The sequence below is a fragment of the Heloderma suspectum genome, chromosome 5, assembly GCF_057233095.1.
Source record: "Heloderma suspectum isolate Gila_16-S chromosome 5, 16-S_ref, whole genome shotgun sequence".
NCBI lineage: Eukaryota > Metazoa > Chordata > Lepidosauria > Squamata > Helodermatidae > Heloderma > Heloderma suspectum.
Window position 1 is genome coordinate 147,021,354 of NC_139462.1, and position 15,969 is coordinate 147,037,322.

General features: G+C 43.5%; 1 protein-coding gene across 1 annotated transcript in view; it reads right to left on the reverse strand.

The window, feature by feature from the left end:
* The window catches only part of CNTNAP2 (contactin associated protein 2), a 2,014,778-nt gene that overhangs the window by 996,320 nt on the left and 1,002,489 nt on the right, over window positions 1-15,969 (reverse strand). The window contains exon 4 of the mRNA XM_084857751.1: window positions 5,734-5,881. Within this exon, the coding sequence (XP_084713877.1) occupies window positions 5,734-5,881 (148 nt within the window). The remainder of the gene's footprint in view (window positions 1-5,733; window positions 5,882-15,969) is intronic.

Sequence of the window (15,969 nt, forward strand, 5' to 3'; positions counted from 1 at the left end):
AGCAAGGTGATGCTCAAAATCCTACAAGCTAGGCTTCAGCAGTATGCGAACCGAGAACTACCAGAAGTAGAAGCGGGGTTTGAAGAGGCAGAGGAACTAGAGATCAAATCGCCAACGTTCGCTGGATCATCAAGAAAGCAAGAAAATTCCAGAAAAATGTCTATTTCTGCTTCATTGACTATGCTAAAGCCTTTGATTGTGTGGATCACAACAAACTGTGGCAAATTCTTAAAGTGATGGGAATACCAGACCACCTTACCTGTCTCCTGAGAACCCTGTACGAGGGCCAAGAAGCAACAGTAAGAACCAGACATGGAACAACCGAGTGGTTCAAAATTGGGAAAGGAGTATGACAAGGCTGCATATTGTCACCCTGCTTATTTAACTTATATGCAGAGTACATCATGAGAAATGCCGCGTTGGATGAATCACAGGTCGGAATTAAGATTGCCGGGAGAATTATCAACAACCTCCGATATGCAGATGATACCACCCTAATGGTAGAAAGCGAAGAGGATCTAAAGAGCCTCTTGTTGAGGGTGAAAGTGGAGAGTGCAAAAGCTGGTTTGAAACTCAACATTAAAAAAACTAAGATCATGGCATCTGGCCCCATCACTTCCTGGCATCTAGAAGGGGAAGAAATGGAAGCAGTGACAGATTTTATTTTCTTGGGCTCTGAGATCACTGCAGACGGTGAGTGTAGCCATGAAATTAAAAGACGCTTGCTCCTTGGGAGGAAAGCTATGGCAAACCTAGACAGCATAGTAAGAAGCAGAGACATCACCTTGCCGACAAATGTCCGTCTAATCAAAGCTATGGTTTTCCCAGTAGTAATGTATGGCTGTGAGTGAGAGCTGGACTATAAGTAAGGCTGAGCGCCAAAGAATTGATGCTTTCGAACTGTGGTGCTGGAGAAGACTCTTACGAGTCCCCTGGACTGCAAGGAGGTCAAATCAGTCCATCCTGAAGGAAATCAACCCTGAGTGCTCATTGGAAGGACAGATAATGAAGCTGAAACTCAAATATTTTGGCCACCTAATGCGAAGAGAAAACTCTCTGGAAAAGACCCTGATGCTGGGAAAGACTGAAGGCAAAAGGAGAAGGGGATGGCAGAGGATGAGATGGCTAGATAGCATCACCGATGCAATGAATATGAACTTGAGCACGCTCCAGGAGATAGCGCAGGACAGGAAGGCCTGGCATGCTATGGTCCATGGGGTCACGAAGAGTCGGACACAACTGAACGACTGAACAACAACAAGGAGCAACTCCCTGATGAGGCCCACCTGGCGCCAACACTGTCATCTTTTTGGTGCCAGGTTAAAACTGCCCTTTTCTCTCAGGGATTTGGCAGCATATAATGAGTCTCTTGATTGTCTCTAGCTGAGTGTTTTAAACTGTTTTAGATGTATGTTCTTGTTGTGTGTGCTCTTTGTTCTATGACTTTATGTGAATGGTTTTATACTTAGAGTTATATTTTAATTTTTTAAAAATTTTTGTGAACTGCCCAGACAGTTTTGGCTATGGGGCAGTATAGAAATATAATAAATGGAATGGAATTGAATTGAATGAATTAGAGTTTATTCTTGGCTGATGATTCTGGCTTGTTAGGAGGGCAACAAGCCAGGAATCCCAGTTCAGACATGACACTAAACAAACAATGTACTGAGTTTTAACTGCTCCATTGGCAGGAGGAGCCAAGCAGGAGCGGTTGGGCAGCAAGCGCCAGCATGCACTAGCATGCTTCCTTGTTCTCGAGAAGCATTGCATGCAGACCAACCCATTAGGATGTCACTGATTTGACAGCAGGCAAAATACTCCTACAGGTCCCACATTTTTCAGGGGACTAGATACTGATATCTTATTTAATACTGTCCATTTTAGAAATTATTTTGTCAAATATAGCAACATCATCATGTTTGCAAATAGACAACACACTACAGAACACTGGGTTTCCATTAATTTTAAAAAGGTTTCACTTAGATCAGGTCTTTCAAGGGAAGAAAAATGGTGCAAAATACATCTCCCTCCAGAGTGTAGACAATAAATGAATTACAACTCTTTGGTAATCATCACCTATCGCTTGGCCAAGAGCTGATTTCCCTGCAAGATACAATTCTACATGCTGATGCTGAAGTAATCCAGTGAAACAGGCTGGGTATTCTATGATGACAATTTGTAGCTGGAATTAAATAAGAAAAATGAACAACATTCAACACAATTTTGATGTAGTCCGGGCTGTCCCCATTCCCTTCAGAGCATTGCCTTGGTGTCAATTCATTTTCCTGGCTGCAGCATGTGGGAAGTACTGCCTCAGAGCTTCATACCACAGCATAGGGATGGCAGAGAATTCCGCCACAGATCTCGGTGATGCCGAATGCCAGTGCATTCGGCCCTCCAAAATCTGTGGCGGAACAGCCTGCCACCCCCCGCCCCCCTGCGGATCCCCCCCAGGACGAGACTCACCTGGGGCAGATCTTCCAGGCGGCGGCAGCTCTGGCGGCTGGTCTTCCGACCGGCTGCCACCACCACCATTTCCACTCTTGTTCTTGTAAAAAAAAAAAAAAGACGTGATAGGGTACATAAAGATTTATGTAGCCTATCATGGCTAGGTTTAAAAAAAAAACACGAGGTGATAGGCTACGTAAAACTTTACGTAGCCTATCATGGCTGGGTGGGTTAAAAAACCCAAAAAGAACAGCGTACGCAAATAGCGGCGGCTACGGCCGCCGCCATTTGTGTTCCTTATTTTTGCCCGTCTTAGTCTACGTAAATATTTACGTAGGCTATGATGGCGAAAATAAAGGGGAACGCAAATAGCGTAGCAGGCGCTATTTGCGTCCCTTTTTGATTCCCCGTTTTAGCCTACGTAAATATTTATGTAGGCTAAAATGGGGAATCAAAAAGGGACGCAAATAGCGCTCGCTACGCTATTTGCGTTCCCCTTTATTTTCGCCGTCATAGTCTACATAAATATTTACGTAGATTAAGAGGGCAAAAATAAGGAATGCAAATGGTGGCGGCTGGAGCCGCCGCTATTTGCGTACAGTTTTTTTTTTTTTTTTTTTACCCAGAGCCCTCTGCGGCTGGAAATCTGGCTGCGGACGGCTCTGGCCTGGCTGGGGCTGGCCGGCTGCTCCGCGGAGCTGCCGTGGAGCACAACCGGCTGCAGAGGATTCCATGGGGGAGGAACGGAGCGCCTCCCCCCCATCCAGGATTCCGGGGGGAGGGATGGAACGCCTCCCCCCCCACCATAAACATAATCCATGGACAGGTAAGTGACTTTCGTACATCCCTACCACAGCACCCTGGTAACATGGGCATTAAGAAACCATGTGGGCAGGCCCAATGGTATGGTTCCTTCCCTTGCAGAAATAATCCTTTCTTGCATTCATGCAACCTTTATGTGTGGGAAGGAATAGGGATGTACGGACTGTTTAAAATCTACTCTGTCTGTGTTTCACAGATTGTCAGGTGCCTTCTGTTCCCTTGTCCATCCACAGACGGATGTGAATATTTTTTTCCATCATGCAGAAAAATACACAAATAATTACATAAGTATTTACGTATTTACATAATTTACCTTAGTACGTAACATTTAGTGTATTCTCCCCCATTCCATTCAATGTTTCTTCAGCAGAAATGTACATATTTTCCTATGAATTTATATGCGTAAATTTTGGGGAAGTAAAAAAAAAAAATCATCCGAAACTCCACGGACTCCACATGGCCTGAAGGGGTCACTCTGCAGCGGATTCTGCAGGTCATATTCTTAGAAATCTGAGCTCATTTTCGTCCATCTCAAATTTCTCCAGCATCCCTAGGAAGGAACCACATCATTACACCTGCCCCCGTGGTTCCATCATGGAGACACTGCAGAACCTCGTGGGAAGCGGTTATTACGTGAGTGATTCCCACACTGTTGCCAATCCAGATGATGGTTTAGCAGCTAGCATGATGGGTTTGGATGTGCAAATCACAGGTTCAAATCCCTGGGTGGCCTTTGGAAGTCACATTCTCTCAGCCTTATCTGCCTCACTGACATCAGTGTAAAATATCCCCCCCCCCGCCTTCAAGCCTCTTTCGAGGAAAAGTGGGATAATGTAGCCCCAGCACCACCTCTGAAGGCTGGTATGATTGCATAAGCTGGTAGGTCCACAAATACAGTTTGCATGGGTGGTGGGGCTTGTAGAATCAGCACTGTGTTGTCATTGTGACACCTATTGGGGAATCTGTGAATAGAGCACAACAGTAGGGATATTCACACACTGAGGTATGTGGAATCACACCATTTGTTCCTACTCCAACCTCTGCAAGTTCAGAAAAAGCAGGGGCCTCAGTCCCACATGCGCACGTTGGCTCTCTTCAGCTCCTCATGCAGAAGTCAGTGACGTCAGCGAGCATGATCTCATTCGCCCGCCCCACCACATGTTCAGGAAATGTGTGGAGGAGACTGTGTGAGAAGGGGGTGGTGGTAGATGACAATTCTTTGCACTGCCAGTACAAATGCCGGGGTTTCTAATGCCAGTGTGGCTGGCGGTATGAACTGGTACATTTCTAGCAATAATATGAAACGCCAAGAAAACGTATAGAGCTTTGCTATGACAGACATGAGTACAAACCCATGAATTTCATTATCTTTTCCATTTGCTTCCCTGAGGGCTTTTAATGCCTTTTCCTTACATGCTCTAAATGGGGTGGTGGTGGTTTGCTCAGAATAGCGCAGCACTTGATTTTGATAGCAGCAACTGTACCAGGCAAAAGGAATGATACAATGGTGCAATTTATAATGGGATGTCTTGGCAAAAAATAAATAAATCTGTCATGAAAATTAGAGCTAGAATTGTAACGTACAGATATTAGCTAGGTAGTGTAACTGTAGCAAATAATAAAATAAGAAGAACTACTTCACCTTTATGTAGTGCCCTCGAGGTTTCAAAGCACTTCACAAATATTATCTCAGCAAATCTGACAACAGTGCCTGCTTTTGGACATAATGCTAAACCATGGCTTAGCAGTATGAGAACAGCTCTAAGTAAGCCTTGGGCTCACACCCTCCCCTCTGCTCCTCTGCTTTGGCCGCAAGGAGATGACCAGAAGGTCTTGCTTCTCTTTTAGATTAAACACAGTTTAACATATGATCTGAACTCTAAATGATGGATAATCGCAACTATGGTTAATAGAAACAAGCCAGCTCCATTAACTATGGTTTGTAGTTGGCTTATTCAACTAACCATTGTTAAGATGATATACCCAGGCATGGATGGCATGGCAATCTATTGTTAATTGAAAATGGAAGCAAAAGCAGCCATGACAGAGGACTCATTGTGGCTCATTCTTGTAATGCTATAGTTTAGCATTACGTCTGAACCACTCCAACAACTTTGTAAGGTAAGTCAGTATTATTATCTGCACAGTGCAGCTGGAGAGCTCAGACTAGGAGATTGTGTCTTGCCTAGGGCCACTGTGACATCATGGAAGGGTCAACATTTGATCCAGGGACTTCCTGGTTCACAAATCAGGCACTCTGTGCTATATTACATCACATATTATGTGCACTGTGGTTTGAATGCATTCTATTCTGAACATAACTACATCTGGGATTTCTTTGCATGTTGAACCCAAAACATTTACATCCAGATTATACTTGTTTTTATCACAATAGGAGAAAATACCATGACGTCTTCAAGAAAGGACAAATACACCAGCAGAGTAGAAGTTAGAAGAACTTACAGTAAGGACAGCCATAGACCTCAATCCTCAACCCAATCTGACCCTCTCCACTCCAGTCCAGAGGAAGAATCCGAACGTATCGGGCAATCACTGGATGCTGTAAATCATGCCGCACCACACTGTCAGAGTTTATATTTCCAGGAAATGCCTAGGAGAAAACAGAAGAGAAACCTTTTAGTACTAGATCCTACAGATCACTTCCAAATGAGCAAGAAGACCTGATCCATACAGAAAACTATCTGCATGGTGCTTATGCTGCTTCTCTGCCACACTGTTTCACTGCTGCTACCAGCTGAAAGACTGAACTTGGAAATTGTTTCATACCCTGGTCTTTCTTTAGTGGTAGGAAGATCCAGGGATGTTTCCTTCGGTCCGTTTCCTGATGTGGAAAGTGTATTTGGAGATATGTGCTGTTTCTTTTTACTTAAAAATGTACAATTTGAGCAAGTAGAAAGCATGCATGCAGGCAGGAAGGCACTGTAAACCTTAATGCAGCATCCATCCCCACAAGCAACATCAGGACATATGGGCCACCGCACCTCACACAAGATTGCTCCCTTTAAATAAAGTTATTAGTAGTCATTAAGGAATCTCCTATTATCTGCCACCCTCACCTAGATGGCTGTATAAGAACTGAGAAAGAGAAAGCTATCTCATCATTTGGCACAGCAGAACAGCATGGGCCATAATCAGAGGTGCCTTTAAAAAGAAAGCATAAGCCTTGAGAGCCTACAGGATTTTCTAGGAACTGGAGAGGAGGAAAAACCTGTTTCCTGTCCTCTGCAGGAACCCAGGTGCCAATCCCCACTTGCGGCTACTGGGTGGCTGTTTTTCTGCACCTCTGCCAAGAATATAGATGTAGAGCATACAGAATAGAAAATACAGATAGAGTACAAATGTTTTGTGGAGATACATTTATAAACACCAAATGCGAGGCAGCAGGAATTGCGCCAATTTTGTTGAGAAGGCAGCTATATAAACAGCATTTGCATAACAGGCTGCAGCGCAAGCTGGTTCAACCCACAAGTCATCACACGCTTGGGGGTTCCCAAAAGTGTTCATTAACTGAGATTTTTAGGCCAGCCTCCCTGAGTTGCATGTTTAGAAGAATCACATAGTGCAAGACAGCAGGTGAAGAGATCACTTATTTAAATGTCCCCACTGTGAAAAGGGGCACTGAAAAGTAGGGCTGTGCACCGCCTCGTTATGAAGCCCGAATAATGAGGCAAAGCGAGCTGTTTTGGAGCAAAAGCCTCGTGATATGAGGCAGTTCAGAGCAATACCGAGTCGCCCCAGGGTGAAGTGCCCCCCCACGAAGCGCCTCCTCCACCTTGTATATTCGGAGCTCTACTGAATGCCTCAGCATGTATCAGCTTCTCCAAAATGTATCAGCTTCTCAACGCTCATGTGAAGGGGCATGAGGAGGAGGAGGAGGAGGAGGGAAAGAGAAGGCGAGTGGATGCAGGGAGGTGGGAAGGCGAGCGCAGGAGGAAGAGGGAGTGTACTTTGGCAAATAGGAACCCTCAGCCAGAACTGACACTAGCAGTCTCCAATCAGAGAGAGTGTTGGAGGAAGGGGGTATATATACTTCAGCGAAAGGCTGCATTCAGTCATTGCTCTAGCTGTGTCTTTGGGAGAGAGGGCTGGTGTGGGTAAATGATCGTGTGTGTGTGTGCATTCCTAGGAGTTGTTCCTTCAATTTATTCAATTTTGATCGCCATTAGGCTTTCCTCAGAATTTAAATTAAAAGGAAACAGCTTGGTTGTACTGGGAGCATTCCCTTCTCTTGCTCCTTGATTGTCCATCCCCATTGGGACAGTGTCATTTGCAGCACTTCTTCCAGCAGCTTTCTCCTGTATATTTGCACCTCCAACTCGTTTGTTATCTGTATTTGATTAGATTCTCTCTCTCCTTTCCATAGTTTTTCAAACTAGCATAGCTTTTCCTTGCAAATTGCTGCCATGCTCCCCCTCCCCCACCATTCCTGTGTTTATCTCAGTTTTGGACTCCAGAAAATGCTGCCTTTGTTGTGTAATGCCGAGCCTTCTTCTGCTTTCTCTCTTCTATTTTCTTGTCGTTTTTGTCAGTCAACTGTGTCTGTTATATTTTTACAAACCTACTCTTATTTAGAATTTTAAAAACAAACATTGACTTATGGGCATGTCCCCCCACCCTTTAAGTCATATTCAAGCATTCAGTTTTTTCTTTCTTTCTAAAGCCTTAAAGAAAGACATAGTATAGCAGCCTGTGTGTGTAGTGTTTGTCCCCCCACCCCCATGCTGAAGTGAACCGTCTGTGTCTTCTCTGTGTTGACCCTCCCCAAACAGAAATTAAAGAAGGTGGTTTTTTGTTTTTTTTTAAGGGTTTGATTTGGCTGTTATCTAATCGCCTGCACTATCACCCTGTATTTCTTGAAGTTATTCTGCCTTCTATAAAAGAACATGAAATATAAAACAATAAATTAAAGACAAAGGCTGGTGGGCCAAACTGCCTGGGCTTTGGGGAGGTGCAATGCCTTGGAGGGGGGCTTGGAGAGGCTAAGGTGGCACGTGCATTTGTGGAAACAAGAAGTTGCAGCTCTTTGCTTTGGAAAACATCAGATTTCAACTCTGCCTAGCACAAAAACCACTGGGCCAAAGTGTCTGAAATTTTGCAGGTGGCTTCCTATCCAGGGATGTGGAGAGCTCCCCAAATTTCATGCTTGTATCATAAAAACTGATCACAACAAACTCTGGCAAATTCTTAAAGAGATGGCAGTACCAGACCACCTTACCTGTCTCCTGAGAAACCTGTACGAGGGTCAAGAAGCAACAGTAAGAACCGGACATGGAACAACTGGTTGGTTCAAACTGGGAAAGGAGTACAACAAGGCTGCATATTGTCGCCCTGCATATTTAACTTATATGCAGAGTACATCAAGAGAAACACCAGGTTGGATGAATCACAGGTCGGAATTAAGATTGCCAGGAGAATTATCAACAACCTCAGATACGCAGATGATACCACCCTAATGGCAGAAAGCGAAGAGGACCTAAAGAGCCTCTTGTTGAGGGTGAAAGTGGACAGTGCAAAAGCTGGTTTGAAACTCAACATTAAAAAAATGAAGATCATGGCATCTGGCCCCATCACTTCCTGGCATATGGAAAGGGAAGAAATGGAAGCAGTGACAGATGTTATTTTCTTGGGCTCCAAGATCACCGCAGATGGTGACTGTAGCCATGAAATTAAAAGACACTTGCTCCTTGGGAGGAAAGCTATGGCAAACCTAGACAGCATAGTAAGAAGCAGAGACATCACCTTGCCGACAAAGGTCCATCTAATCAAAGCTATGGTTTTCCCAGTAGGAACGTATGGCTGTGAGAGCTGGACTATAAGGAAGGCTGAGTGATGAAGAATTGCTGCTTACTGTGAGTGCTGGAGAACTGTGGTGCTAGAGAAGACTCTTACGAGTCCCCTGGACTGCAAGGATGTCAAATCAGTCAATCCTAAAGGAAATCAACCCTGACGGCTCATTGGAAGGACAGATACTGAAGCTGAAGCTCAAATATTTTGGCAACCTAATGCGAAGAGAAAAGTCACTGGAAAAGACCCTGATGCTGGGAAAGTCTGAAGGCAAAAGGAGAAGGGGATGGCAGAGGATGAGAGGGCTAGATAGCATCACCGATGCAATGACTATCTGCACACTCCGGGAGAGAGCACAGGACAGGAAGGCCTGGCGTGCTATGGTCCATGGGGTAATTAAGAGTTGGAAACGACTTAAAGACTGAACAACAACAACAACAATCATAAAAACTAAAAAAAGTTATGACTGTTGGTCTTTTCCCATGCAAGTCCATGGGAAAACGCCCCAAATGTGCGATCCAGTTCTACCCTAATGTTCTTCCTAATATTCTACCTTTGTTAACTGTGGGGAGTTTCTGACATAGAACGTTGTTCATTCAAGTGGTTCCCCCACCTGCAGTGTTCAATGGCTGCATCACATACTATTTCTGAACATGTAGATCAGCACCTACATTCAGCAAAGGAAACCTTTATCCCAGCTCTTTCATCTTCACCACAGTGCTATCATGGTTATTCTCCTTTTACTAGACTACTATGCACTGACACACACTGGCTAGCAAGATATAGCAGTCAGTGAAGTACGCAGTTACTCTCCAATGCATTGATGTTCCCAGGAGTAAAATTAAGAATGTTGCTGCCTTTTTATTTTAGACATCTTTGGGCACTGAACTTCAAATAAACCCCATTGTTAATTCTGCTTTGATATTTTCCCAGGAATCCACAGGACAGCATCTTCCTTCATAGCCAGCCATTAGTGGATAGAAAATGATGATATTATTTAATAAACCATCCTCCTTCAGTACTCTCTGATAAACTATTTTGAGGATATTCCAATTTCTTTCCCTTATTGCAATGCAGATCAGGCAACTAATCACTGTGGGAAAAAGAGCTAGTAGTCAGAAGTACTATCAAATGTGTCTGAGGCTATTCTGTACATACTTACCTGGAAGCAAGCCCTACTGAACTCAATGGGACTTACTTCTGAGTAGACCAGCATTGGACTGTGCTTTAAACTAGTTTCTGCCGTGTTTTCTAAAAGAAAACATACAGTCAAGGCCTGAGCGAAGTACTGTTTTATTATATGAGTGGATCTTTTCTTTTAAATTCCACGGAATCTCTTTTAAACTATTTTAGGCAGCCTCACTTGTCACAGCTGGGCCTGGATTGCTATCCCCCCCCCCCGAAACATAACCATCCACTGCCACCTGGTCAACGTTTTGTTTGTTGCGTATTAAATTTACATACCACTAACTGGACCCGGGGAAAACACCAGTAACTGGTCAGCCTAGGAGCTCTGGCAGATGGCATTGAAAACAACTAAAACCCCAGAAATAATTGTTCACACAAGTGGTCTCCTCACGTGGGCAGTGTACCATCAAAAGGGGTTACTCACGTAAGGCTCCTCACCAGTGAGTAGAAAAACCCACAACAAGCATGGCATCGCTTCTTCCTTTCTATGATCAGGACAATTGTGTTTGCTCTTCCAATGTTACACTGGTCAATCTACCGACAAACCAGCACACAAATCCTGTGGAGGCTGGTGGCTCCAATTTCGACAGGGCTGTGAATCCATTCTGGGTTTCAGTCAGAACCACCTAGAACTCTAAAGGAACTATCGAAGGTGTGAACCTTAACCCCAAGATAGGTTAAGAACCTTAGATAGCTCCTTTAGAGTTCTGGCTGGTTCTGACTGAAACCCAGAATGGATTCACAGCCCCGCCGAAATTGGAGCAACCAGCCTCCACTGCACAAATCCATATCTTCATCCCAAACATGTCACCAGCTTTCCTGTGAAACACACATTATCCCAGTTGTTTTTTACTAACACAAAACAGCTCATCAGCTCTACTTCAAATGAAGCCTACGCTTGTAGGACTGTCCAATTTTACGCATAATTTGCATCTCCTTAGCAGTCCTACACCCATTCTCTCCACCAAATGCCCACCCATAACGGCCTGTTTCATATGATACCACAGCCTCCTGTACTTCCTGAAGCTCTGATAGACTCAGACATGACTTTCCTGACTCCGTACACTTGGTCCTAGTTTGCTGCTCTTTATTACACAGCTGCGGTCATCCATTACATCATAAAGCGCGCGCGCACGCACACACACATACACACACACACTTGCAGGCCTGTACCTCTTTGCCTGTCCTGGGAGAAGGAAGAGTTTTATTACATTGTTACACTGGCACCCCCTCTTCTGAGCAGTGAGACGTTTCAGGGGTTCTGGCACTTACCCAGAGCTCAGTTTCCTGAGAAAGGATTACTGGAGACTTGTAGCATTTCTGTCATATAATGTTTATTTACAACAAGCTTAAGAGAGAGGGCCCACAGTATTAGATCCCTGTTCCTCCTCAGCTGTCTAGGTTGCTGTAGAGAACCAAAATCAGCTCTCCTTCTTCTTAGGACCAAACTACACATTATTTAAATCACGCATAACAGAGCTATGCTTGAAAGGCTTATTATATACCTCAGGGAAAGTGTGCTTTCGGGACTGTGGCACTCTGCTGGGGGGGGGGGATTTAAGCTTCCCCATTCCCGTTTTCATCCCAAAATTCCAGTCTCCCATGGTAGGGTAAAAAAAGAAGAAAATGTTTCCACTGGATTCCAATGGAGACCTTTTTTTGACTCCTCACGGGAGGGGGGATTTGGGGACAAAAGGTAGTGCGGGGGGGGGTGAGCTTAAATCCCTTCCCTCCCAGAGTACTATGGTCCTGATCCAAATCAGGGCCATACATACTTACATTGAGGTAAATAAGCTAATCACACATAACTGTTGAAGAATGTGCAGTTTGGGCCCTTAGATCCACTCCCAGCACAGCCTGACTTCCTGCTCTACACATAGGCCTCATTCCTCCACCCCCACCCCTCTCCTTAACCTAATAGAACAAAAGGTTACAAAGATGGCAGGGACGGGGTCGGGTGTGTGTGTGGAAATCCTGAATCTCTTTGTAATCAGAGGCACTGAGTTGAAAGGGACCCTGGAAGGTAATTTAGACTGACCTCAACCACATAACAATATTTTTACTGCTATGTGCCTTTAAAAAATCGTTGCTCTCTAGCCTCCCACAGCACTGCAAAATAACATAACAGCTACAACTGAAAACGGAATATTCATCCACTATGTGTATCCCCTTGCTGCTCAGCTGTTATTAGACATGGCAGGCCTTTGGCATCTAGTAATTGGCAGCAGCATTAGCTTGAAAACACACTCCAGATACCTAGTACTGAGCTTGCACATACATGTCAGGTCTCAGTGCATGATGGCACATCCCTGAGATGCTCTCAAAACATGAGCACACACTGTGCATTTAATGGAGTTTCAGACTTAACAGTCACAGATGACAACCAAGGAAACCTGGGAAATGTAGCTTAGTGAGGCTAAGAGTCACAATTAAACAATTTTAATATCTTCACATTGCCTTGTCTGTGTCATTTTCTCATGTGTTCTCATGAGTCCATTCTATCTTCTTTCCACATTAATCTCCCCCCCATGCATTTTGAAGTGTGTGTTTTTTTTACCTGAGAACATTCAGGGAGTACAAAAACTGTTGATTAACTAAGTTATGATCCACACATTAGTCTAGGAACTAGGAAGTGTGGATCCAGGCAGTTAAACTGGAATCCATAAAGCTCAAATTCCTTCACAAAACACCCCCTAGCTATTAGTTCATGTCCCTGGGATATTGATGGAACTATTTTACAATGAATCCAGCCATTAAGGCCAACAGTGATTATATAATAGTTTAATAGAATATTACACCAATTAATGAAAGTACAGGGAAATCCATAACATCTGATAAATCATTTCCTGAGAACTGAAGTCTATTAGATTAGTATTTAAGAAGCAAAATGTACCACACTCAAGATTTGACAAAATGCTCCACACAAATTTAAACCCCAATTTTTGGAATACCTGTTAGTATCCAGGTCAGTTCCTTGTGCCTTTTGCAGCCTGATCCTATCCATGCTTACACAAAATGTCACTGAGTTAAATAGAAGTTACTCCAATGTAGACAGGCTGTAAATTTACAGCCTAAGACTATAAATTTACAGCCTAAGACTATAATCCTGTGCACATCCTGACCTGGAAGTAAAACTCTAATCCTGTGCACATACTTCCTAAAGAAGTAAGTGGGGCTTAGGATGTTCATGTGTCCTATTCTACGTTAGTCTTTTATTTTCAAGCCAACTTTCTGACACACTCTGGCAACCCATCACAAGAAACCAATAACAGCAAAACTCTTTATTGCAGCAGATCAGATTACATAGACCAGCTTTCCAGAGTTTGCAACAAAGCTTACAGCATTTAGCCCCCCCCCCCAATAAATCAGATAGGTAGAGGCTATTGGCATATTGCTTTGTTCAAGAGAAAGTCCCAAGGCTAGAATCCACCCAGAATCAGAGTCGCAGTTCTAGTCCAGCAATATATTCCAAATCGGAGTCTTAACAATACAGGATTCAAGGCAGACAAGAGTTCAAGTTTCACCAAAAGTCCAGGCAGGGAAGTATTCTAGGCAATTAAGACATTATTCCCAGCAAAGGCTCTTTGGCCTCTGCACCGGCTTAAATACAGGCGAGGGGTGGCTAAAGCCCCCTTCTGATGATCTATCCTGACAGGGGAATCTGGCCCATAAGCAAGCACTATGTCTGAGAGGACATCTGTGTTCTGCCTTCTTCAGTTGATGCTGTAACACCCCCCCAAGCTGCCCTCCCCTGCAGAGTCCTCCTCCTTCTTTGGTTGTCACAATCCCAGGCTGCAAATCAGAGGCCTCGCTCAAGGCCAAACCTTGCAGCCATGGCTGATAGGGAGTATCCTCCTTCTTCGGCCTGCAATCAGATGGGAAGCTAGGCAGAGCTGAATTCCCAGGCCCTGAGCTTCACCTGACTGGCCTGGGCTCTAAATCATCCTGATCTAACTCTGAGTCAGACTCCGGCTCCAAAGCCGTAGGGCCCGCAGCACTTGGGCTAGACCCAACATTTATCTGAAGTGCTGACAGAGGACAGTTCTCTATCTGAGGATGTCTTCTATCTGAAGGCCTATCCAATCCAAGTCCAGTCAAAGAGCCATAACAAGGGAGAGCAGGGGCCTTGAAGTTGCACAACAATAATGAGCACCTGAAGGGCAGATTGAGCAGGCATACAGGTCACCTGGTCAGTTTTCCCCATTATTATGAAGTCATGATATATTCTATGCCTATTTAAATTATAGTAATGTCTAAATTAAAATTAATTTAATTAAAAATTAAATTATGTCTAAATTTGCATATGCATATTAGCATATGTAAATTTTATGCAAATCTATGTCCTCTTTTGTTCTCTTTTCGGATGATGTGTTCCTTCTTTTTTGGCAATGCACAAGTGGCCACCCTAAGCTTACTTCTGTGTAAACATGTGTAGGATCAGGATACACATCTGCCATCCCAACCATCCTTACCAGGAAGTAAGCAAGCCACTTTGAAATCAATAGGACTTATTTCCAAGTAAGATAGTGGGTAGGATTGGGCTCTGAGTAACTATTATGACATTTTTCCAAATATGTGCATAAATTCTGGAGGAAAAACAGAAGAATAGGGAGAGCAGAAGTGCCATCAATTTCCCTGATAATTAAAACGCATTTCATTTTGTCTTCAGCACAACAATATCCTTTGAACTCCAGCCTTCATTTAGATAAATGGTTTACAGTAATGCACATTCAGTGCATAAAGCAAACATCAGGCCCAAATCCATCATTGCAAGCCTGAAAAAGAATCAATTTACAGGGCCTGTGAATTATGTACTGGCATCATTAAATCTCCTTTACTGACAGTGGCACATTTGTATACTTAGAAAATTAGGTTTCAAAAATTGAACTCCACGCAATTCACCAAACCTCTCGTTTGCTGAAGTTAACAAACACTTCATAAAAAGATGTGAAATATAACTCAAATCAATATTATTGTTTTTAAGAGGGGTAGACGCTACAAAAATGTGCAATAAATGTGCTGCTGTAACTTTCTTTTTAAGAAGATGCAAATATCCAGGAGATGCTTCAAAAACGTGCAGTAAACGTACCACTGTAACTTTCTTTTTAAGAAGATACAAATGTTCAGGAAAAATCAATGTTCCTTCCTTAGAACAACAGCTGCAACAGCATCCCATGACTGCAAATGCATCTTTCTCATGATACCTATTCTAATCTCCCAGTGATTACAGCTGCAGACAAATGGCCTCTGAAAATTATCCACCCTATATCTGGGCAGAGAAATGGGGAGGGGGGGCATTTCACTTAATTTTTCAAGGGGGAGGGGAAATTCTCCAATAGTTTCTCAAGGATAACACTCACCATTAGCAGCGGAAGTAACACAGCTCCTTTCCCTTTTCTTTTAACAGTTTTGCTGTTGTTGCTACCACTGCAAAAGACAACAGCAACTACTGTAGGGGTGTGCAATGGAGACATTTTTTTCTTTCTTTTTATGAATCTTTCCTATGTAAAATTTTAATTCATATTTAGTTAATTCATATTTAGCTCTTTTGTGTTTCAAATTTCAATTCCTCTTTTGAAAATATGAAAAAACCTAGGGATGCTGGAGAAATTCGAGATGGATTAAAATGAGTCTGGATTTCTAAGAATCTGACCTGTGGAATCTGCTGCAGAGCAACCCCCTCAGGCTGCGTGGAGTCTGTGGACT